Below are 25,815 nucleotides of genomic sequence, written 5' to 3'. Positions count from 1 at the left end.
TTTCTCTGAAAGAGCTTTAAAAAAGCCCCCCCAACCCTTTCTCATTCCAGGTCTGTGTAGACAGGTCTGACATAATTCTGATACCTTTGCCCTGGTACGTGAGAAATTTCTTTGCCCTGGCCGCTTTCAATACTGTATCCTTGGATCTAATATTTGCGAATTGCACTATGAGGTGAGATGGCATAGATTTGTCATGGTTGAGCTTGGGAGGGGTCCTCTGTGCCTCTTGGACATGAATGCTTGTTTCCTTTGCTTGATTAGGGATGTTTTCAGCTACAATTTGTTCAAATATCTCTTCTAGACCTCTGTTTTTCTCCAACCCCTCAGGGATGCCGATGATTCTGACATTGGAACGTTTCATTGAGTCAGTAATCTCCCGTAACCTACATTCTTGAGATTGGATTTTTTTGAGCCAAGTTTCTATTTCAGCTTTCTCTTCTACTAACCCATCCTCCAATTTGCCGATATGTTCTTCTGCCTCATTTACCCTGGCCGTCAGAGCTTCCAGTTTTGACTTCATTTGATTCATATGATTTTTAATTTCTACCAGGTTCGCTCTCGTTTCCACTCTTAGAGATTCTATATTCTCATTAACATTTTTGTTAATACTTTTTTCAAGTCTACACATCATCTTGACCATTGTTACTCTGAACTCCATTTCTGATAATTTGGTTTTATCCATATCCATTAGTTCTGTGGCAGAGGCCACAGATTCATTGTCTTTTCTTTTTGGGGTGGATTTCTCCTTCTCATCATTCTAATGAGGAGAGGTTGCAGGGTTGTCCAGAACCCAAATTATTGACCAGGACCCAGACAGTGTGCACTTGTTTTATAGGGACCTTAGGGATGTGGGCTTCTTGATTTTTTAGCCTGCCTTCTGGGGGAGGGGCCAGCAGCTCTAATACTCAGGCAATCCTGTTTGGGTAGAGTCTCCGTGTCCCCTGCCGGGGGGGGTGGGGATGGGCACACTGCGAGCCAGTATTTCCAGGCTTTTGTTCTCTGGTGGCTTCCCCTGGCGGTTTGCTGTGCCTCTTCTGAGAGTCAGAGCAGCAGTGGCCCAATCTCAGCCTCTGTCTCAGAATAGAGGGATTGCGGACCTTTCTCCACTGATGTTCTGGCCACTTTAACTCTGTTTCTGTTGGTGCTGCTCAACGCTGCAGCGTCCCTGGATGTGCGCCCCACAGCTGGCCTCCCAGCCCTCACTTCCAGAGCTGGTACGTCTCTGTCCTTTGTGTTTCTAACACCACCAGCCACCAGCCGCCCCCGCGTGCTCCGGAGCTCCCGGTCTCAGTCTGGTTCCAGTGAGCACACTGGAGTTCCATTTCAGTCTGGTCGCGCCCGTTCCCCGGCTCACAGTCCCAGTCCGCTTGCTCTTTCGCGGGTGCTGGTCCGTGAGTCCGCCCGCTCCCCCGTGCATATGGCTACTGCTTCCCGGTGCCCGAACTCGGTGGCTCCCTCCCCCTTCCATTTATCTTCCGATATCTGTGCGTGGTTTCACAGCTCCCTGCCTCATACCTCAATACTCAGCGCTGGAGATGTTCATTTGTAGAGATCCAGATGTATCTTCCTGCATCTAAGGCTGATTCCGTGGATGTTCAGGATGGTCTGGTACCTATCCAGCTCGACTCAGAAGACCAGCTGAAAAAGGGGTCCCCTACTCCTCCGCCATCTTAACTCCTCCATGTATCAGTTCTAGCAAGTTTTTGTGGAGTCTTTCAGGTTTTCTACATATAGTCTCATGTCATCTGCAAATAGTAACAGTTTGATTTCTTCCTTGCCAATTTGGATATCTTTTATATCTTTTTGTTGTCTGATTGATGAGGGTAGGACTTCCAGTACTATGTTAAACAACAATGGTGAGAATGGTCATCCCTGTCTTGCTCCTGACCATAGAGGAAAAACTCTGAGTTTTTCCCCATTGAGGTTGATATTAACTGCTGGGATTTCATATATGATCCTTATGATGTTGAGTTATGTTCCCTCTATCCCTAATTTGTTGAGGTTTTTTTATCAATAATGGATGCTCTACTTTGTCAAATGGTTTCTCTGCTTCTATTGAGAGGATCATATTGTTCTTATTCTTTGTTTTATCAATGTGGTTTGTCACATTGATTGATTTGTGACTATTAAACTACCATTCCAACCAAAGAATAAATCCCACTTGATTGTGGTAAATGATTCTTTTAATGTACTGCTGTATTTGATTTGCTAGTATTTTGCTGAAAATTTTGCACCCATGTTCATCAGGGATATTGGCCTGTAGTCTCTTTTTTGGTGGGGTCTTTTTCTGGGTTTAGAATCAAAGTAATGATGGCCTTCTAGAATGAGTTTGGAAGTTTTCCTTCCATTTTGATTTTGGGGAATATTTTGAGAAGAATAGGTCTTTCAGCATTTGCTAGCATTCTCCTGTGAAACCATCTAGATCTAGACTTTCTTTTTCAGATTTTTGATTAATAATGCAGTTCCTTTGCTGGTTGTCAATCTGTTCATGATTTCTATTTCTTCCTTTTTCAGTTTTTGTAATTTGTGTGATTCTAGGAATTTATCCATTTATTCCAGGTTGTCCAATTTGTTGGCGTGTAATTTTTCATAATATTCTTTTGTAATTGTTTGTATTATTGTGGTGTTGGTTGTGATTTATCCTCTCTCATTAGTGATTTTATTTATTTGGGTCCATTCTCTTTTCTTTTTGATTAGTTTGGCTAGGCGATTATCAATTTATTTAATTTTTTCAAAGAAGCAGCTCCTTTTATTGATCTGTTTTAGTGGGAGTTTCTTCGTTGTTGTTTCTTTACAATTTATTTCTGTTCTAATCTTTATTATTTCCTTTATTCTGCTGGCTTTAGACTTCATTTGTTGTACTTCTTTTAGCTCCTTTAGATATAAGGTTAGGTTGTGTATTTGATATTTTTCTTGCTTCTTGAGGTAGGCTTGTATTGCTATATACTTCTCTCTTAGGACCACTTTTGTTGTAGCCCAAAGGTTTTGGACCATCTTGCTTTCATTTTCATTTGTTTCCATTTATTTCTTTTGTTTTTCTTTCATTTCCTGATTGACCATTCTTTCTTTATTGGGTGTTCTTTTTTTTTTTTTTAAGATTTTATTTATTGGAGAGAGAGAGTGAGCATGAGCAAGGAGGAGGGGCAGAGGGAGAGGGAGAAGACTCCCCACTGAGCAGGGAACCTGACATGGGCCTCCATCCCAGGACTCTAAGATCATGACCTGAGCCAAAGAAAGATGCTTAACCAACTGAGCCACCCAGGCACCCCTAGTAAGATCTTTAACTTCCATATATTTGTAGTCTTCTCCCAATCTTTGTGTTGTGTGTGTGTGTGTGTGTGTGTGTGATTGATTTCAAGTTTCATAGTATTGTGATTGGAAAATATGCATGGTATGATTTCCATCTTTTTGTACTTTTTGAGATCTGATTTGTGACCTATGATGTTATGTATTCTGGAGAATGCCCCATGAGCACTTGAAAAGAATGTGTATTGTGCTGCTTTATGATAAAATGTTCTGAATATATATGTTAAGTCCATCTGTCTCAGTGTTTCATTTAAAGCCATTGCCTCCTGGTTGATTTTCTGCTTAGATGATCTCTCCATTGATGTAAGTGGGTTGTTACAGTTCCTTACTATAATTGTATTATTATCAATGAGTTCCTTTATGTTTGCTCTTAATTGTTTTATATAGTTGTGTGCTTGCATGCTGGTGGCATAAATATTTAAGTTTGTCATATCTTCTTGATGAATAGACCCCTTTATTATGATGTATTACCTTCTTCATCTCTTGTTACAATATTTGGCTTGGTTTCTCTGATTTAAGTATTTCTACTCCAGTGTTCTTCTGACCTCCATTTGCATGATAAATGTTTTTTCCATCCCCTAACTTTCAATCTGCACGTGTCTTGAGGTCTAAAATGAGTCTCTGGTAGGCAGCATATAGATGGGTCTTGTTTATTTATCTATTCTGACACCCTATATCTTTTGATTGGGGCATTTAGTCTATTTACATTCAGAATGATTATTGATAGATATGAATTTAGTACAATTTTATTACTTGTTTTGGCATTGTTTCTGGAGATTGGAGATTTTTCTCTGCTCCTTTCTCGTGTTTGTTGCTTTAGGGTTTTCTTTCGCACTCAAACAGTCCCCACTAATATTTCTTGAAGGGCTGGTTTAGTGATCATAAAACTTTAGTTTGTGTTTGTCTGGGGAACTCTTTATCGCTCCTTCTATTCTGAATGATAGTCTTGCGGAATAGAGTATTCTTGGTGGCATATTTTTCCTATTCAGCATGTTGAATATATCATGCACTGTCTTCTTGCCTGTCAAGTTTCTGTGGGGAGATCTGCTGCTAATCTTATTGGTCTTCCCTTGTAAGTTAGGGACCCTTTACTCTTTGTCCTTTTAGAATTTTTTTCTTTAACTTTATATTTTTCAAACTTAACTATGATATATCTTGGTGTTGGCCTGCTTTTATTGAGTTCAGTGAGAGTTCTCTGTGCCTCCTGGATTTGCAAGTCTGTTTCCTTCCCCAGATTAGGGAAGTTTTAAGCTATAATTTTCTCAAATAAACCTTCTGCCCATTTCCCTCTCTCTTCTTCTCCTGGGAGTCCTATGATATGAATGTTATTATGACTTATGGAATCACAGAAATCCACAAGTCTATATTCATAAACCAATTTTTTTCCTTTCCCTCTTTTTTTCATCTTCATTATTTTCCATAATTATCTTCCCTATCACTGATTTATTCCTCTGCTTCTTCCATCATTGTGGTAATTACATGTGACAGTTTCAAATCTTGGTTATTACATTTTTCATTTCAGCCTGACTAGTTTTTAAGTCTTTTATCTATGTGGTAAGGGACTTCCTGGTGTCTTCTTTGCTTTTTTTGCAAGACCAGCTAGTATCCTTATCATCGTTGCTTTAAATTCTGAATCAGGCATATTACTTAAATCTGTTTCAATCAGATCCTTGTCCATGACCTTTTCTTGTGCTTTCTTTTGGATGAATTCCTCCATCTTGGCATTTTGTCTAGGTTTCTGTCTCCTTCTCTGTGTTAGGAAAGCCTGTTATATTTCCTGATCCTGAGATTAAGGGCTTTATGAAGAAGAGATCATATAATATGCAGGGCCTCATCTTTCAGAAACTGTCTCTGGTGTATACCATGTGCACTCTGATGCTGTGTTTTGCCTGCTTTTTCCTTCAGGTCAGTCCTCTCCAGAGGTTCTCCTTGCCTGCAGTGGGGAGTTGTTTGAACTGTTGCCAAAGTTTGGTGAGTTTTAATTAAGTGGGCTCTGGTCTGATTGTTAAATTGGTCAGATCCTATTTCCACTAGAGCTGAAACTTTGCAGAACTCTATGGTCAGTGGACATGGTGCCTGCAGGGATTTGTGCTGTCTTCCGGGGGAGGGGACATTTTCTTCATTCTCAGGCACACTTGCCTGTGGAAAGAAGCATGAGGGACAGGGAAGGGAAATGGGACCAGCTTGCACCCAGGACCCTGGAGAGGGGAGTTTGAGCCTGCCATTGTCCAGGAAGTGCTCCCAGAAGAGCAAACAATTTTCCCTTGTGCATCCCAGGCATCCTTCAGATTGCTGCCTTCACCCTGTGTCCCAGACACCTGCCTGCCTAACAACACTTTGCACCTTGGACTCTATCCCAGGCAGGATGGCTGAGTTTTAAAACTCTAGACTTTTGGGACATGGTGTGGAAGATACCCATGCTGGTCCTCTGGGGGAGGGTTTTGCCATACTGGACTGATGCAGGTTTTTCCCAGAAGGATGGTTGCACCAAAGCACCAGAGTGTGGTATTTGGAGTAAAGAATAGCAGAGGACAAGTGTCCAAGTTGGCCACCCTCAGCAGCTATCCCTGCAGCTATGGTGAGGGGTGTGAGAGGAAAAAAATGCTCACTGGCTCTTTTGCCTCCAGAGAGGTAATGCCATCTCTCCGAGATGCATTCCAAGAAGCAGGGACTGTCTCTCCCAGTGTGTCCCAGTAGATCGTCAGATTGCTTGTCCTCTGCCCCCAGGCTATCTGATCTCTTTCTCCATAGGAGCACTGTAGCACCCTTAGGGCTCCAGACCATCCACACCACAGACCTCTAAAACTTCACTCTTTGAGCCCCACTGGTTGTAAAATCTCATGAAAATCAGCCTCTCTCATTTTCCAAGTCAATGACCTTAGGGAAGTATTTTCCTTATGAGATCCCTATGCGCTTCTCTCTCTGTCTTGCCTCTCTCCATGACCAGGGCTTATTCCCCCTGGCAGCCCTTGAGATTCATTTCTCCCCTAAACTACATCTCTATACCTCCTACCTTCTACAATGTGGTTTCTTCTTTCCTTCTAGTTGTGTACTTTGTTCTGTCAGTCCTTGGATCGATTTCTTTGGTATTCAGACATATTTGATATTTATATAGTTGTTTTCTAGGGAGGAGGCAAGCCTAGGGTCCTCCTACTAATCCACCACCTTGGGTCCTCCCTGCTCAAGGGTTCCAGTTTTTCAAATTTTCAGCAACATTTGTTAATATCTGTTATTTTAATTGTAACCATAAGAGTGGGTATGAAGTGTTATCTTATTGTGCTTTCGATTTACATTTCTCTAATGATTAATGACGGTAAAAAGCTTTACATGTGTTTACTGGCCATTTTATATCTTCTTTGGAGAAAAGTTTGACTCTTTTGGTCATTTTTCATTGGTATTTTTGTTTTTTATTATTAAGTTTTAAATAATTCTTCTCATTTTATAGATTGTCTTTTCATTTTCTTGATAGTCACCTTTGAAGCACAAAAGTTTTTATTTTGATAAAGTCTTACTTGGCTATTTTTAATTTGGTTGTTTGTACTTTATGTCTTTTATCAAGAAATAACTGTCCAAGCATGGGAGACTATGGACTCTAAGAAACAAACTGAGGGCTTCAGAGGGGAGGGGGGTGGGGGAATGGGATAGACTGGTGATGGGTAATAAGGAGGGCACATATTGCATGGTGCACTGGGTGTTATACGCAACTAATGAATCATCGAACCTTGCATCAGAAACCAGGGATGCACTGTATGGTGACTAACATAATGTAATAAAAAAAAAAAAAACATTAAAAAAAAGAAAAAAGAAATAACTGTCCAACACATGGTCTTCAAGATTTGCATCCTAGTTTTCTTGTACTAATTTTATAGTCTTAGCTCTTAGATTTAGATCTTTGATCCATTTTGAGCTAATGTTTGTATATGGTATGAAATAAGGATCCAACTCTATTTTTCTGCATGTGGAAATTAAGTTGTTTCAACAGCATTTGTCAAAAAGACTAGCCCTTATCCCTGAACTGTCTTGGCACCCATGTCAAAAATTGATCAAAATGAATGGATTTATTACTGGACTATCAATTGTTGTCCATTAATTTATGCCTATCCTCATGATTGTACCATAGTCTTGGTTATTGTAATTTTGTGGTAAGTTTTGAAATCAGAAATCCTGATTCCTCCAAATTTCTTCTTCCTCTTCAAGATAGTTTTGGCTAATCTGGATCTTTTAAATTTTCATAAGAATATTAGGAGCAACTAGTCAATTTCTTAAAAGAATAACCTCAGATTTTAATAACAATTATCTTTGAACTGTAGAACGTTTTGGGGAGTATTGCCATCTTAATAATAACTGTTCCAATACATGAACACAAATGTCTTTCAATTTATTTAGATTTTCTTTAATTTCTTGATTTACACAATTGTTTCATAGTTTTAGTGAACAAATTTTGCACTTCTTTTGCTAAATATATTTTAAAATATTTAAACAATGTGAATAGTATTTTTAACATGAATTTTCAAATTAATCATGGCTAGTGAATTAAAAAATTAATTTTTCTATATTGATTTTTCTCCTGCAATCTTACTAAACTGTTTATCAACTTTTATAGCTTTTAAGTGTATTTCTTTAGATTTTCTGTATACAAGGTAATCTCATCTGTGAATAGAGATAGTTTTACTTCTTACCCTTCAGTATGGATGTATTTTATCTCTTTTTCTTGCCTAATATTCTTCCTTTTCTCTAGTAACATTGTTTGTCTTAATGTTTTGCTTTTGTTTTTTGGGTTTTTTTGTCTCATGTTAGTATAATTACTCCACCATTCCTCTTTTTTTTTTTTTTGAAGGGCAGAGTATACCCAGTGTAGGTTTTTTTTTAATTTTTTATTTAAATTCCAGTTAGTTAACATATAGTACAATATTAGTTTCATGTGTAGAATTTAGTGCTTAATTACTTCAATACACACAGTGCTCCAACTCTCTTTTGATTACTGTTTGCATAATATCTATTTTTTTATCTTTTTACTTTCAACCTGTTTGTGTTTTTGAATCTAAATTTTTTCTCTTTTGGACAGCACATAGTTGAATCATTTTTGAATTTATTCTGTCAATCTATACCTTTTGATTGAGGCATTTAATGTCTTTATTTTTAATTAATTACTGAGTTAGGGTCTACATTTTTTCATTTTTCTATTTGTTTTCTACTTGTCTTATGTCTTTTTTCCTCCTTTATTCCTCCATTGCTGCCCTCATTTTTGTTAAGTAAATATTTTCCAGTGCATCATTTTAATTATTTTGTTATTTCTTTTATTATATTTTTGAGTCATTTTCTTAATGGTTAACCAGGAGATTACAATTAGCAATTTAACTTTTAAAATCTAGTTCTGATTAATACAAGCATAATTTCAATAGTACACAAAAACTTTGTTTCTAGATAATTCTATTCTCTCTCCCTTCCATTTTGCTATTATGTCATAGAAATTATGTCTTTATGCATTGTGTCTCAATGAAAAGATTTATAATTATTGTTTTATGAAGCTTTATTTCAAATCAGATAAGAGAAAAAATTACAAATGAAAACTATTATCTTTTATGTTTATCTATAAATTTATTTTACTAGTTTTTTAAAAAATATGGATTTGTGTTACTCTCTAATGTCCACTTATTTCAGTCCAAAGACATCCCTTTATTATTTTTTGTAGGGCAGATTTTCTAGCAATGGAATTTCTCATTTTGTTTAAAAAATCTGGGAATGTCTTAATTTCTTTTTCATTGTTAAATGTTAGTTTTATGGGATAAATAATTCTTAAAGTGTTTTTTCTTTTAATAATTTGAGTATATCATCCCACTGCCCTCTGGACTTCACAGCTTCTGATGGGAAGTCAGCTGTAAATCTTATTAAATTTTTTTTGTAAAAAATTTACAAAAATTTTTTTGCTACTTTCAAGTTATCTCCGCTTTTGTGTTTCAAGAGTTTGATTATGTTGTGTCTGGGTGTTTATCAGAGTTTATTGAGATTCTAAAATGTGTGCATTAATGTATTTTACCAAATTTGGGGGTGAGTTTGGTGATTATTTCTTTAAATACTATTTTTCCCCTTTTGCTCTTTCCTCTGGATTTAAGACTCCCATTATTCATATAGTGTTCCATCTGGTGGTGTGCCACAGGTCTCTGAAACTCTTCACCTTTTTTTGTTTTTATTTTAATCCCAGTTACATAATGTACAGTATTATATTAGTTTCAGGTGCACAATATAATAATTTAACACTTCTTTACTTCGTCCTATGCTCTTCACATATGCCCCTAACATGGAAGCAGCCAACTACACAAGCCAATTGTTGTTAACCAAACAAAGAATCATATTGATAATAATACTTTAATAGTAGAAAAGATCAATACTCCACTCATAGCAATAGACAGATCATCTAAGCAGAAGATCAATAAAGAAACAAGAGCTTTAAATGACACACTGGTCCAGATGGACTTCATAAATATATATGGAACATTCCACCCTAAAACAGTAGAATACTCATTCTTCTTGAAAGCACATGGAACTTTTTCCATAATGGACCAAATACTGGGTCACTAATCAGGTCTCAACCAGTACCAAAAGACTGAAATTATCCCCTGCATATTCTCAGACCACAGTGCTTTGAAACTGGAACTCAATCACAAGAAAACAATTGGAAGGAATTCAAACATTTGGAAGATAAAGAGCATTCTGCTAAAGAATGATTGGGTCAACCAGGAAATTAAAGAAGAACTTAAACAATTCATAGAAACCAATGAGAACAAAAACACATCAGTCCAAAACCTCTAGGATACTGCAAAAGTGGTCCTAAAGGGGAAATACATAGACATCCAAGACTTACTCAAAAACAGAGATTCTGAAAATACAAGCTAAGCTTACAACTTAAGGAACTGGAAAAAAAACAGCAAATAAATCCTAAACCAAGCATGAGAAGAGAAATAATAATGATTAGAGCAGAGATCAAGGAATAGAAACCAGAAATATAGTAGAGCAGATCAATGAAACTAGAAGCTGGGTCTTTGAAATAAATAATAAGATTGATAAACTTCTCAGATTTATAAAAGAAAAAAAAGAGACAGAGAGAGAGAGAGAGAGAGAGAGAAAGGTCCCAAATTAATAAAATTATGACTGAAAGGGGAGAGATCACAACTTTCACCAAGGAAATAGAAACAATTATTAGAAACTATTATCAACAACTATTGCCAATAAATTAAGCAACCTGGAAGAAATGGATGCATTCCCAGAAACCTATAAACTAGCAAGACTGAAACAAGAAGAATTGGTAATCAGAATAGATCAATAACTGTAATGCAGTTGAAGCAGTGGTCAAAAACCTCCCAAAAAACAAGAGTCCAGGCCATGATAGCTTTCCAGAGGAATTTTTTTTTTTTACGATTTTTTTATTTATGTGACAGAGAAACAGCCAGTGAGAGAGGGAACACATCAGGGGAGTGGGAGAGGAAGAAGCAGGCTCATAGCAGAGGAGCCTGATGTGGGGCTTGATCCCATAACGCCAGGATCACGCCCTGAGCCGAAGGCAGACGCTTAACGACTGCGCTACCCAGGCACCCCTTTCCAGAGGAATTCTAACAAACACTTAAAGAAGAAATAATACCTCTTCTCCTGAAACTGTATCAAAAAATAGAAATAGAAGGAAAACTTCCAAACTTGTTCTATGAGGCCAGCATTAACCTGATCCCCAAACCAGGAAAAGACCCCATCAAAAAAGGATAATTACAGACCAGTATCCCTGAAGAACATTGGATGCCAAAATACTCAACAATATCCAAGCCAATAGGATCCACCAGTACATTAAGAGGATTATCCATCACAACCAGGTAGGATTTATTCCTGGGATGCAAAGGTGGTTCAACATTAGCAAATCAATCAACATAATAGAGCACATTAATAAAGGAAAAGACAAGAATTATATGATTCTCTCAATTGATGCAGAAAAAGCATTTGACAAAATACAGCGTACTTTCCCAATTAAAATTTCTTAGAGTGTAGGGATAGAGGGAACATTTCTCAATATCATAAAAATGATCTATGATAAGCCCACAGCAAATATCCTTCTCAATGAAGAAAATCTGAGAGCTTTTTCCTTAAGGTCAGGAACACGACAAGGATGCCCACTCTCACCACTATTGTTCAACATAGTACTAGATGTTCTAGCATCAGCAATCAGACAACAAAAAGAAATAAAAGGCATTCAAATTGGCAAAGAAGTCAAACTCTCTCTCTTTGCAGATGACACGATACTTTATGCGGAAAACCCAAAAGGCTCCAGCCCCAGAACACTAGAACTCACACAGCAATTCAGCAATGTGGCAGGATACAAAATCAATGCACAGAAATCATTTGCTTTTCTATACAGTAACAATGTAACTGTAGAAAGAGAAATTAAGGAATCAATTCCATTTACAATATCACCCAAAACAATAAGATATGTAGGAATAAACCCAACCAAAGAGGTAAAGTATCTATAATCTAGAAACTCCAGAACACTTATGAAAGAAATTTATGAAGACACAAAAAGTTGGAAAATGTTCCTTGCTCATGTATTGGAAGAATGAACATTGTTAAAATGTCTATGCTTCTTAGAGCAATCTACACTTTCAATTCCATCCCTATTAAAATACCATTGGCATTCTTCAAAGAGATGGAACAAACAATCCTAAAATCCGTACGGAAGTATAAAAGGCTCTGAATCATCAAAGGAATGTTTAAAAAGAGAAACAAAGCTGGGGGCATCACGTTGCCTGATTTTAAGCTATATTACAAAGCTGTGATCACCAATACAGCATGATACTGGCACAAAAACGAACACATAGATCAATGGAACAGAATAGAGAGTCCAGATATGAACCCTCACTCAATGGTCAACTAATGTTAAACAAATCAGGAAAAAGCATCCCATGGAAAAAAGACAGTCTCTTCAATAAATGGTGCTGGGAAAATTGGACAGCTATATACAGAAGAATGAAACTTGACCATTCTCTTACATCATACACAAAGATAAATTCTAAATGGATGAAAGACCTCAATGTGAGGCAGGAATCCATCAAAATCCTAGAAGAGAACATGGGCAGTGACCTCTTCAGCATCGGCTACAGCAACTTCTTTCAAGACACGTCTCCATAGGCGAGTGAAACAAAAGCAAAAATGAACTTTTGGGACTTCATCAAGATAAAAAGCTTCTAAACAGCAAAGCAAACAGTCATCAAAACTAAGAAGCAACCCACAGAATGGGAGAAGATATTTGCAAATGAAATTATAGATAAATGGCTGATATCCAAGATCTATAAAGAACTTCTCAAACTCAACACCAAAAAACAAATAATCAAGTAAAAAATGGGCAGAAGACATGAACAGACACTTCTCCAAAGAAGACATACAAATGGCTAACAGACACATGAAAAAATGTTCAATATCATTAGCCATCAGGGAAATTCAAATTAAAACCACATACCAGTTAGAATAGCAAACATTAACAAGGCAGGAAACAACAAATGTTGGTGAGGATGTGGAGAAAGGGGAACCCTCTTATACTGTGGATGGGAATGCAAGCTGGCACAGCTACTTTGGAAAACAATATGGAGGTTCCTCAAAAAGTTAAAAATAGAGCTACCCTATGACCTAGCAATTACACTGCTAGGTATTTACCCCAACGATACAGATCTAGTGAAAAGAAGGGGCTCATGCACCCCAATGTTCATAGCAGCATTGTTCACAATAGCCAAACTGTGGAAGGAGCTGAGATGCCCTTCAAGAGATTAATGGAATAAGAAGATGTGATCCATATATACAATGGAATATTACTTAGCCTTCAGAAAGGATGAATGCCCACCATTTGCATCAACATGGATGGAACTGGAGATAATTATGTTAAGTGAAATAAGTCAAGCAGAGAAAGACTATTATCATATTTTTCCACTTATATTTGGAACATAAGGAATAGCACAGGGCATTAGAAGAAGGAAGGGAAAAATGAAGGGGGGGAATCAGAGGAGGAGCCAAACCATGAGAGGTTCTGGACTCCAGGAAACTGAGAGTTTCAGAGAGGAGGGCGTGGGGGATGGGTTAGCCAGGTGATGGGCATTACGGAGGGTATGTATTGCAATGAGCACTGGGTATTATATGCAAACAATGAATCTTGGAACAGTACATCAAATACTAATGATGTACTACTGTATGGTGACTAACATAACATAATAAAAAATAATAATAAATACAGTATATTTTGTCCTGTATATTTATTGCTCCTTTGACTTTCTTTTTACATCCATTTGCATGATAAATATTTCTCCATCCCCTCACTTTCAATATGCAGGTGTCTTTAGGTCTAAATACATACATTCTGTCACCCTATGTCTTTTGAATGGAGCATTTGTGCATTTATATTCAATGTAATTATTGAAAGATATGCTTTTATTGCCATTTTAATAGTTGTTTTTTCGTTATTGTTTCCTGAAGTTTTTCTCTGATCCTTGTTTTCTTTTTCTTTCTTTCATGGCTTTCTGGTTTTCTTTAGTGATATATTTAGATTTCTTTCTCTTTATTCTTTGCATATTAGTGGTTTTCATTATTTTTATCATTAGGCTTGTATATAACCTCTTCTGTATATATGAGTCTATATTATGTTGATGGTCACCTAAGTTTGAACACTGATTGATCAAGATGGTGGTTGCTGATGGACGGCACTGGAGGAGATAATGCTTAGTGAAATAAGTTAAGCAGAGAAAGACAACTATCATATGATTTCTCTCATCTATGGAACATAAGAACTAGAATGATCAGTAGGGGAAGAAAGGGATAAAGAAAGGGGGGGTAATCAGAAGGGGGAATGAAACATGAGAGACTATGGACTACGAGAAACAAACTGAGGGCTACAGAGGGGAGGGGGGTGGGGGAATGGGATAGACCGGTGATGGGTAGTAAGGAGGGCACATATTGCATGGTGCACTGGGTGTTATACACAACCAATGAATCATCGAGCCTTACATCGAAAACCGGGGATGTACTGTATGGTGACTAACATAATATAATAAAAAATCATTATTAATAAAAAAAAAAGATGGTGGTTGCTGAAGGTTAGGGTGGCTGTGGTAATTTCTTAAAATAACAATGAAGTTTGCCTCATCGATTGACTCTTCCTTTTACTTGAACATGTAGAAGACCGCGTACAGTTGATTGACCTAAGTATAGTATTGCTGTGTCTCAGGGAATAGGAAGACCCAAGGAGAGGGAGGGTCATGGGGAAATATCACTGATCACAGATCACTATAACAAATAGAATAATAATGAAAAATTTTCAAATATTTTGAGAATCACCAAAATCTGACACAGAAACAGAAAGTGAGTAAATTTTATTGGAAAAATGACACCGATAGACTTGCTCGACACAAGGTTGCCACAAATCCTCATTTTGTAAAAAATACAATACCTATGAAGTGCAATAAAGTGACCACGTATGCCTGTACACTTGGACATATAGATATAAAGGGTATAGATATAGATAGATGGGTATAAATTTTCTCAATCTTTTCAAGTATTGCATATCTTCTGTTTTCAAAGTTAATTTGTTAACGTACTCTTAAGAAATTTTTGTAACCAGCATTTTGGATAGCACCTAGAATACTAGTATAATAATCAAGCAGTTTAGAAGAATTTTCCTCTTGTATTAGAGTCTTACTTATCCTGTGACAAATTACCAGAAGTTTAGTCCCTTAAAACAGCATAAATTTGTTGTTTTACAGTTCTGAGAGCAGATGTCTGAATAAAATCAAGGCATTGGTGGGACTGTGTTGCATTCTGGAAGCTTTAGAGGAGAATCCATTTTCTTGCTTTTTGCCAGTTACTAGAGCCTGCCAGAATTCCTTGCTTCATTATCCCTCTCCATTTTAAAGCCAGAAAGGGCTGGTTGAGTTTTTACAATGTAATCTTTCTAGTTTTTACTCTACTTTTTCCTTCTTCCCCAATTAAGGACCTTATGACTACATTGTGTCCACTAGGAACATCCAGATAGTTTCCTTATCTTAATATCATGTGATTAGGCATCTTAATTCCACCCTTAAATGTATTTACCTCTTGCTATATAACATAACATATATAAACATTTCAAGGATTAGGATTTAGACATTTTGGGGTATTCTGCTTACCACACAATATTTTGCTTTTTGAAAAGCAAAGTTTAATACTATAACTATGCTTAAAAGTCTCTAAACATTTTTATTAAAGTGGTTCCAACAACTTTGACCTTTGAGATTTATCCAAGAAAGTCAAGAACTATCTTGGAAATTAAGGTAATTTCTGACATACTAGGTTCATTCAGGTTGTTAGGATACTAACTTCTGGTCTATGTTAAGTGACTCATTCCACAAGTTAGAATCTGACTTGATATAAAAACATTTCTTGTTTTCTCATTTCAATTTATAAAGACTCATCTTCTTAGTAAAGACCCACTTATGCTCTTACAATCTCAGTTTCTCATTTGCAAGATATAAATATCAAAAGCAACTACCTCATAGTGTGGTGAGGATTTAATAAATTAATGTATACAAAGAATTTAGCACTGTCCTTTGGACATCATAGATGTTTAATATTATGCTGATATAATAGCATTATTATTTTCCCATTTTTATTATTTTTTAGATGCAAATTTTACTGGAGGCCTTCTTAGCCTTTAGACAAAATCATTTTCATTCCAAATTGAAATAAATAAGAGTTGTCCCTTGTTTCCATTAATCTATGAAATTTTCTATGAAATCAAAAAATAAAGGTACAGGTGTAATTCTGTTCTGTTATGATTGTCAGTATCTTAAGGCATACAAAAGTTAAAAAACATGAGAGATACTTTTTGGTGAGTTTACCAAGAAGCTTATAACTTTTTTTTAATAATAATTTTTTATTATGTTATGCTAGTCACCATGCAGTAGATCCTTAGTTTTTGATGATGATGATTCATTCTTTGAGTATAACACCCAGTACACCATGAAATATGTGCCCTCCTTAACACCCATCACTGGCCTATCCCAGTCCTGCACACCCCTCCCCTCTGAAGCCCTCAGTTTGTTTCCCAGAGTCCATAGATTCTCATACTTCATTCCCCTTCTCTTTACCCCCCCTTCATTCTTCCCTTCCTTCTCCTATGGATCTTCCTGCTATTTCTTTTGTTCCATAGATGAGAGAAACCATATGATAATTGTCTTTCTCTGCTTGACTTATTTCACTTATCATAATCTCCTCCAGTCCCGTCCATGTTGCTGCAAATGTTAGGTAATTGTCCTTTCTGATGGCTGAGTAATATTCCATTGTATATATGGACCACAACTTCTTCTTTTTTTTTTTAAAGATTTTATTTATTTATTCGACAGAGATAGAGACAGCCAGCGAGAGAGGGAACACAAGCAGGGGGAGTGGGAGAGGAAGAAGCAGGCTCATAGCGGAAGAGCCTGATGTGGGGCTCGATCCCATAACACCGGGATCACGCCCTGAGCTGAAGGCAGACGCTCAACCACTGTGCCACCCAGGTGCCCCTGGACCACAACTTCTTAATCCAGTCATCTGTTGAAGGGCATCTCGGCTCCTTCAATGATTTAGCTATTGTGGACAACGCTGCTATGAACATTGGGGTGCATATGGCCCTTCTCTTCACTATGTCTGTATCTTAGGGGTAAATACCTAGAAGAGCAATGGCTGGATCATAGGTTAGTCCTATTTTTAGCTTTTTGAGGGACCTCCACACTGTTTTCCAAACTGGCTGTAACAACTTGCATTCCCACCAACAATGTAAGAGGGATGCTCTTTCTCCACATCCTCTCCAACATTTGTTGTTTCCTTCCTTGTCCATTTTTGCCATTCTAACTGGCATAAGGTAGTATCTCAAAGTGGTTTTGATTTGAATTTCGCTGATGGCTAATGATTTTGAACATTTTTTCATGTGTCTGTAAGCCATTTGTATGTCCTCATTGGAAAAGTGTCTGTTCATATCTTCTGCCCATTTTATGATGTGATTATTTGTTTCTCCCGTATTGAGTTTGAGAAGTTCTTTGCAGATCTTAGATACCAGTCTTTTATCTGTACTGTCATTTGCAAATATCTTCTCCCATTCTGTGGGCTGCCTCTTAGTTTTTTTGACTGTTTCCTTGGCTGTGCAGAAGCTTTTTATCTTGATGAATTCCCACAAGTTCACTTTTGCTTTTGTTTCTCTTGCTTTTGGATATGTGTCATGAAAAAGGTTGCTTTGGCCAATGTCATAGAGGTTGCTGCCTATGCTTTCCTCTAAGATTCTGATGGATTCCCGTCTCACATCGAGGTCTTTCATTCATTTGGAGTTTATCATTGTGTATGTTGTGAGAGAGTGCTCAAGTTTCATTCTTTTGCATATAGCTGTCCAATTTTCCCAGCACCATTTATTGGAAAGACCATCTTTTTTCCACTGGATGTTTTTTCCTGCTTTGTCAAAGATTAGTTGCCCAAAGAGCCGAAGGTCCATTTCTGGGTTCTCTATTCTGTTCCATTGGTCTATGTGTCTGTTTTTGTGCCAGTACCATGCTGTCTTGGTAATCACAGCTTTGTAGTATAGCTTGAAATCTGGCAAAGTGATGCCGCCAGCTTTGATTTTCCTTTTCAAAAATTCCTTGGCAATTCTGGGCCTTTTCTGGTTCCACACAAATTTAAGGGCTCTTTGTTCCAGCTCTTTGAAAAATGTCAAAATTGGTGTTTTGATTGGGATGGCATTGGAAGTGTAGATTGCTCTGGGTAGCATAGACAGTTTAACTACGTTTCTTTTTCTGATCCATGAGCATAGAATATTTTTCCATCTTTTTGTGTCTTCTTCAATGTTTTTCATGAGTGATCTGTAGTTTCTAGAATATAGATCCTTTACCTCTCTGGTTAAGTTAATTCAGAGATAAAGTATGACTTTTGGTTCTATTGTAAATGGAATGGATTCCCTAATTTCTCTTTCTTCAGTCTCATTGTTCATCTATAGAAGTGCAACTGATTTCTGAGCATTGATTTTTTATCCCGCCACATTACTCAATTGCTCTGTAAGTTCTAGTAATTTGAGGGTGGATTCTTTTGGGTTTTCCATATAGAGTATCATGTCATCTGCGAAGAGAGACAGTTTGACTTCTTCCTTGCTGATTTGGATACTTTTTATCCCTTTTTTTTTTGTCTGATTGCTGTTGCAAGGACTTCTAGTACTATGTTGAATAATAATGGTGAGAGTGGGCATCCTTGTTCTGTTCCTGATCTTAAGGGAAAAGCTTTCAGCTTTTCCCCATTGAGAATGATATTCGCTGTAGGCTTCTCATAGATGGTTTTTTATGAAATTGAGGAATGTACCCTCTATCCCTGCACTCTGAAGGGTTTTAATCGGGAGAGGATCCTTTAATTTTTTGAAAGCTTTTTCTGCATCAATTGAGAGGGTCATACGGTTCTTGACTCTTTTCTTGTTTTTTTTTAAGATTTTATTTATTTATTTGACAGAGAGAGAGGCAGCAAGAGAGGGAACACAAGCAGGGGGTGTAGGAGAGGGAGAAGCAGGCTTCTCGCTGAGCAGGGGGCCCGATGTGGGGCTTGATCCCAGAATGCTGGGATCACGCCCTGAGCCAAAGGCAGATCCCCAACCAATGAGCCACCCAGGCGCCCCGACTCTTTTCTTGTTGATATGATCTATCACACTGATCAATTTGCGAATGCTGAACCACCCTTGCATCCCAGGGATGAATCCCATTTGGTCATGATGGATAATCCGTTTAATGTACTGTTGGATCCTATTAGCTAGGATCTTGTTGAGAATTTTGGCGTCCATATTCATCAGGGAAATCGGTCTCTAATTCTTTTTGATGGGGTCTTTGCCTGTTTTGGGGATCAAGGTAATACTGGCCTCATAGAATGAGTTTGGTAGTTTTCCTTCTGTTTCTAATTTTTGAAACAGCTTCAGGAGAATAGGTATTATTTCTTCTTTGAATGTTTGGTAGAATTCCCCAGGGAATCCATCAGGCCCTGGAGTCTTGTTTTTCGGGAGGTTTTTGATCACTGTTTCAATCTCTTCATAATTAATCGGTCTGTTTAAATAATCAATTTCTTCCTGTTTCAGTCTTGGTAGTTTATAGGTTTCCAGGAAGGCATCCATTTCTTCCAGGTTATTTAATTTATTGGCATAAATTGTTGATAAAAGTTTCTAATGATCCTTCCTATTTCATTGGTGTTGGTCATGATCTCTCCCCTTTCAATCATAATTTTATTACTTGGGTCCTTTCTCTATTCTTTTGAATAAGTCTTGCCAGTGGCTTATCTTTTTTATTTATTCTTTCAAAGAAACAGCCTCTAGTTCTGTTGATCTCCTCTACTGTGCTCCTGGTTTCTAATTCATTGATCTCCGCTCTAATCTTGATCAATTTTCTTCTCATGCATAGGTTAGGCCTGTTCTTCTGTTCTAGCTCCAGCTTCTTGAGGTGAGAATATAAGGACTGCATTTTAGATTTCTCTATTCCTTTGAGTGAGGATTGGGTGGCTATGTATTTTCCCCTTAGGACTGCCTTTGCAGTGTACCATAGGTTTTGGACTGATGTGTTTTCATTTTCATTGGTCTCCAAAAATTGTTTGATCTCCTTCTTAATTATCTGGTTTACCCAATCATTCTTGAGCAGGGTGGTTCTTAGTTACCAAGTGTTTGAATTTCTTCCAAATTTTTCCTTATGATTGAGTTCTGGTTTCAAAGCATTGTGGTCTGAGAATATGCAGGGAAAACTCTTAGTCTTTTGGTATCAATTGAGACTTGTTTTGTGACCCAGTAGTATTTTGCTTATTTCTTTCATTCTTTGAATAGGCCTTCTCTCAAAGCAAAAATTTTTTAATTTGATAAAATCCAATTTTGTTGTTTGTATTTTCATTGGCATTTCTAAGAAACCATTGCCAAACACAAGATCACAGTTTGTTCCATTGTTTTCTTCTAAGTGATATACAGGCATACCTTGAAGATTTTTCAGGTTTGGTCCCAACTGCAATAAAGTGAGTATTACAACAAAACAATTCATTCTTTTTGTTTTCCTACTACATATAAATGTAATGTTTGCACTAAATTGTAGTTTGTTAAGTATGCAATAGCATTATGTCCCAGAAAACAATGTACATACCTTAATTTAAAAATATTTTGTTGCTAAAAATGTTAAACATTTTCTCAGCATTCAGTTGGTCATAATCTTTTCTAGTGGATGTCTTTCTTCAATGTTGATGGCGGCTGACTGCTCAGGATGGTGGTTGTTGAAGGTTAGTGTGGCTATGGCAATTTCTTTAAAGTAGACAACAGTGAAGTTTGCCACATTGACCTTTCCTTTCACAAACCATTTCTGTGTAACGTGCAATGCTTTTTGGTAGCATTTTCCCGAAGTGGAACTTCTTTCAAAATGGAAGTCAATAATCTCAAACCCTGTTGTTGTTTTATCAACTTTATCAATATCAATGTAATATTCTAAATTCTTTGATGTCATTTCAACAATCTTCAGAGCATGTTCACCAGGAGTAAGTTCCATCTTAGGAAACTATTTTCTTTGCTAATCCATAAGAAGCAACTCCTCATCAATTAAAGTTTTATCATGAGATTACAGCAATTCAGTTACCATTTTAGGCTCTGCTTCTAATTATAGTTTTCCTGTAATTTCCATCACATCTGCAATTACTTCCCCCATGGAAGTCTTGAATCCCTCAAAGTCATCCAAGAGATTTGGAATCAACTTCTTCCAACTCCTGTTAATATTGATATTTTCAACTCTTCCTATGAATAATGAATGTTCTTAATAACATCTAGAATGGTGAATCCTTTGCACAAGATTTTCAATTTATTTTGCCCAGATCCATCATTGGAATCACTATGGCAGCTCTAGCTTTACAAAATGTATTTTTAAATAATAAAATTTTAAAGTCAAAATGGCTCCTTGATCCATAGGCTGAAGAATGAATGTTGTGTTAGCTGGCATACAAACAACATTAATTTCATTGTACATCTCCATCAGAGCTTTTGGGTGACCAGGTGCATTGTCATTAACCAGTAATATTTTGAAATAAATATTTTTCTGAGCAGTAGGTCTCAACACTGGGCTTAAATATTTAGTAAACCATGTTATAAACAGATGTGCTGTCATCTAGGCTTTGTTTTTCCATTTATAGAAGACAGGCAGAGTAGAAATAGCATAATTCTTAAGGGTCCTAGGATTTCTGAAATGGTAAATGAGAATTGGTTTCAACTTAAAGTCACCAGCTGTATTAGCCCCTAACAATATAGTCAACCTATCCTTTGAAGTTTTGAAGTCAGGCATTCACTTCTTTTCTCTAGCTGTGAAAGTCCGAAATAGCATCTTCTTCCAATAGCAGGCTGTTTCATCTATATTGGAAATCTATTATTTAGTATAGCCACCTTCACTAATTATCTTAGCTAGATCTTCTAGATAACTTGTTGCAGTTTCTACATCAGCACTTGTCGCCTTACCTTACTCTTTTGTGTTATGGAAATGGCTTCTATCCTTAAACCTTATGAACCAACCTCTGCTAGTTTCAAACTTTTATTCTGTAGCTTTCTTACCTCTCTCAGCTTTCACAGAATTGAAGAGAGTTAGGGCATTGTTCTGGGTTACGTTTTAGCTTAAGGGAATATTGTGGGTGGTTTGATCTTCTATCCAGACCACTAAAACATTCTTCATATTAGCAAAAATGCTGTTTTACTCTTTTATTATCCATGTATATACTGGAGTAGTACTTTTAATTTCCTTCAAGAACTTTTCCTTTGTATTCACAGCTTGGCTAACTGCTTGGCAGAAGATGCTAGCTTTCAGCATATCTTGGTTTTCAACATGCCTTTCACACTAAGATTGATCATTTTTAGCTTTTGATTTAAAGTGAAAGATGTGTGACTCTAACTTGAACACTTAGAAGTCATTGTAAGGTTATTAATTGGCCTAAATTCAATATTGATGTGTTTTAGGGAATAGGGATGCTCAACGAGAGGAAGAGAGACAAGGGAACAGCCAGTAGGTGGAGCAGTCAGAACACACACAACATTAATTAAGTTTGCTATCACATATGGGCATGGTTTGTTGTGCCACCAATTACAATAGTAACAACAAAGATCACTAATCACATCATCATAACAAATATAATAATTATGAAAATGTTTAAAATATTGTGAGAATTAACAAAATGTGGCACAGAAACAAGATAGAAATGCTGTCGGAAAATAATACCAATAGACTTGCTCAATGCAGGTTGCCACAATTCTTCAATATGTAAAAAATACAATATCTGTGAATAATAATAGAGTGAAGCATATAAAATAAGGTGTGCCTATATAGGTTTAGATCTCATGTTTAAATCTATAATGTAGTTTGAACTAATTGTAAATGATGTAAGGTAGGGTTCAGTTTTCAACCTTCTGCTTGTGGATATCTAGCAGAATTTGTCAAAAAGACTATTCTTTTCTCCCACTGAATTGATTGACATAACATTATACTTTAAACCATATCAAAAGATTAAATCCCTCTAAAATCTGCATTCTATTACAATTTTTTGATTGGTCAGCTGTACACATTTGAGGCTTAAAATATTGGACTTGAACAGTGAGTTAGAAAGGTACATCAAAATATGCACACAAAAAAGAGGGGGCTTGCTGTAAAAACGATCAGGACTGAACAATTACCCTGTTTGGTGCTCTGGGGTAGTATGGAGAGGACAGTGATTTTCAGTGAGATATTCATTTGGTAACCTATAGGAACATACAGAGAAATGGATTTTACCTCAATCTCAAGTCAACCTCAAAATCAAGAATTGTATTTTCTTTTGCTCTGTTCTTCACTTTCTAACTAGAACTCTATAACATATTCCAACTTTCTATAAAGTACTACAGTATCTAGTATTTTTTAACTCTCTGTACCTGTCAGGTACTTTGCCATATAATTTGCATAATTCCATGTTCTGAATACATGAATATAATAGTTTTTAAAGTGTGAAGTACTAGGTATGGAACATTTACCATAAAGATAAAGAATATCTATTGTTTTTCACTATATCAACATATATTAGTCATTCTATGACTTGTGGACATTTTTGGGAATGATATTTGATAGGTAATGGTACTTACTGTTTATCATTGGGACAAGTCACTTAATTTATCTGCCTCCAGGCTTTACATAGCAGTCTCACAGTTTAAACTCAGTCAACTTTACTACAAATCCCTTTCTCATTCTACTATACCCTTTCCAAAAGACATAATAAATGATACAACAAATGTAAATAATATAATAATTTGCAATGTCATCTTCTTTAAAAACAAAAGCATGTCTGGTTTTCAAATTATTTCACATAATTTTGATTATTTAGAAATTAAGAAATTCTGGATTCCATGTCATATCAAACAGAATAACTACCTTTGAATAAATAAACTTTACATAAGCAATGTTACAAATAAATTTAATACTAGCATTTTATTATTGTCTATAGCTTGAGAAACAACGGACTGCATTGTCTTGAGTGTTTTCATTTTATGGTTTCCTCTAAACTCATATGCCAAGTATCTATGGAAACTCTGAGTCAGAGTTAGAAGGGTAGATCAAATGACTCTACACTGCATGAAGCCATATCACAAGTGGGTGTCAATTTGGAATATGTTCCTAGCTGAAAGTAGCTCCACAGTACTTTGGACATATAATGAGAGTATCTGAAACAAGTATCTTTGAGGAACTACAATTCAAATTAATGGGTGGATTGAAGGAAAAAGAGATGTGAAGACATACAGTAGGGAAGTTGATACACAATTAAAAGTAGGTATTTTTTGTCATCAGAGGTTATCCCTAACATTAAAAATTGCATTTAATGGTTTAAAAAGGAATGTGTTCATGATTACATGAGAAACTCACTTATAGATGATTTAGGTGAAGATTCAGAATTGTTTATAAGTTAAATGCTACTTGCATTTTATAACAGCATATTTTACAAAAAGGATTTATCACAAAATATTTAAGTACCCCACTTCTATTTTATCAAATATGATTCAGTGCATATTTATATACATATTTTTATTCATTCTGTTTTCCCTCGGTAATATAAACTTTAAAGAATACCCCTGTAAATTTTATTTGTTTTATTTTGAGATTTTGCTTAGATGGAGAAACAAAGCATTTAACTTGAGATTTTCATTCAATATAATGCTAATTTCATTTATAAACTTTCTGTTTATATATTAGATCTGCCAGGGAAATTGAAGGATATATCCGTCAATATATATATATATATATATATATATATATATATATATATATATATATATATATATATGTAAATTCAGTCTGCATTGCTGTTGACTCCAGGTATTCTTGTAAAAAGGCAATAGACAAAGTAGGTAAAATCTAGGCAACTTGAAATTCATTGGAAATTCAAACCCTTCGTTGTAATATCCTCAGCCCTGTGTGCATATAAGTGTTAGTAAAATCCCTAACTTCAGAAAGAAAAAATTTATCTTTTATTTTATTCTTTCATAATCCATTTCATAAGACAAATGACTTCTTTATGGATAGTTAGTTTTGAACATTTAAGCAATATTTTACATTTGACATGTTACCTACAAATCAAAGTCTCTATCCCAATGTGAGGTCATTTCTGAGTTTATATCATTTCTGCTAAAGAATGTGAATTGCTGAGGAAGCAGTGGTATAGCAATGTTATATGTAACTTCACTCCCCTGAATATTACTGGTTAGGGAAGGAGAATAGTTCTGTGGAAAGAACACTAAAGTAGATTTGAGAGATAATGGCTATACGCAAAATTAAGAAAATATTTGAATTACCTGAGCCAGTTTTGATGCTTGTAAAAAGTAATGTATAAGCCACAAAGTACCATTGAAATATAAGGAATCAGAGATGACTGATTTAAAAGTATCAATCATTTGTTAGACAAGTTTCTGCTGTGCCCAGATATTAAAAGTTATCGTGATATTAATATGTTTTTGTTTTGTTTTGTTTTCCATGCCCTGCATGTTGATATTCAGATTTCCTTAAGATGAGAAATACTGGGGTGATAATCTATGTTGAGAAAGTTTATCTTCATTCATATATAGATTATTTCTACCAAATTAGTACTTCAGATTGTCAACAACTAAAGTTAAAGTGATGAATCTTAATTTAGTTGGCTTTTCCCTTATGTTGGTCATAACAGTTAAGTTCAGAGAGTTGTTTAGTTATAATAATTTTGTACAGTTTCTGTACACTTTCTTTTCTCATTGACTAATAAAGATCAAAACTTGGAATGTTTTGTGCTGATACATATAAAAAAATGACTTCATCAAGATAAAAAGCTTCTGCACAGCAAAGGAAACAGTCAACAAAACTAAAAGGCAACCTATGGAATGAGAGAAGATATTTGCAAATGACATATCAGATAAAGGACTGGTATCAAAGATCTATAAAGAACTTAACAAACTCAACACCCAAAAAA

The 25,815-nt window shown here is 36.1% G+C and overlaps 1 protein-coding gene across 2 annotated transcripts in view; it reads left to right on the top strand.

The window, feature by feature from the left end:
- The window catches only part of LOC123787673 (protocadherin-11 X-linked), a 509,534-nt gene extending 502,748 nt beyond the window's left edge, over window positions 1–6,786 (top strand). Inside the window, exon 6 of one of the 2 annotated variants that reach the window (XM_087860051.1) lies at window positions 5,212–6,786. In XM_087860051.1, coding sequence (XP_087716177.1) covers window positions 5,212–5,288 — 77 coding nt within the window. In that variant the 3' untranslated portion in view covers window positions 5,289–6,786. The remainder of the gene's footprint in view (window positions 1–5,211) is intronic. The other variant, XM_087860053.1, reaches the window with a different exon arrangement.
- Window positions 6,787–25,815: the final 19,029 nt, after the last annotated feature.

The sequence above is a fragment of the Ursus americanus genome, chromosome X (assembly GCF_024610735.1).
Source record: "Ursus americanus isolate L20-20 chromosome X, mUrsAme1.1.p, whole genome shotgun sequence".
NCBI lineage: Eukaryota > Metazoa > Chordata > Mammalia > Carnivora > Ursidae > Ursus > Ursus americanus.
Note: the sequence above shows the minus strand (reverse complement) of the source record. Positions and strands in the feature narration are given on the sequence as shown.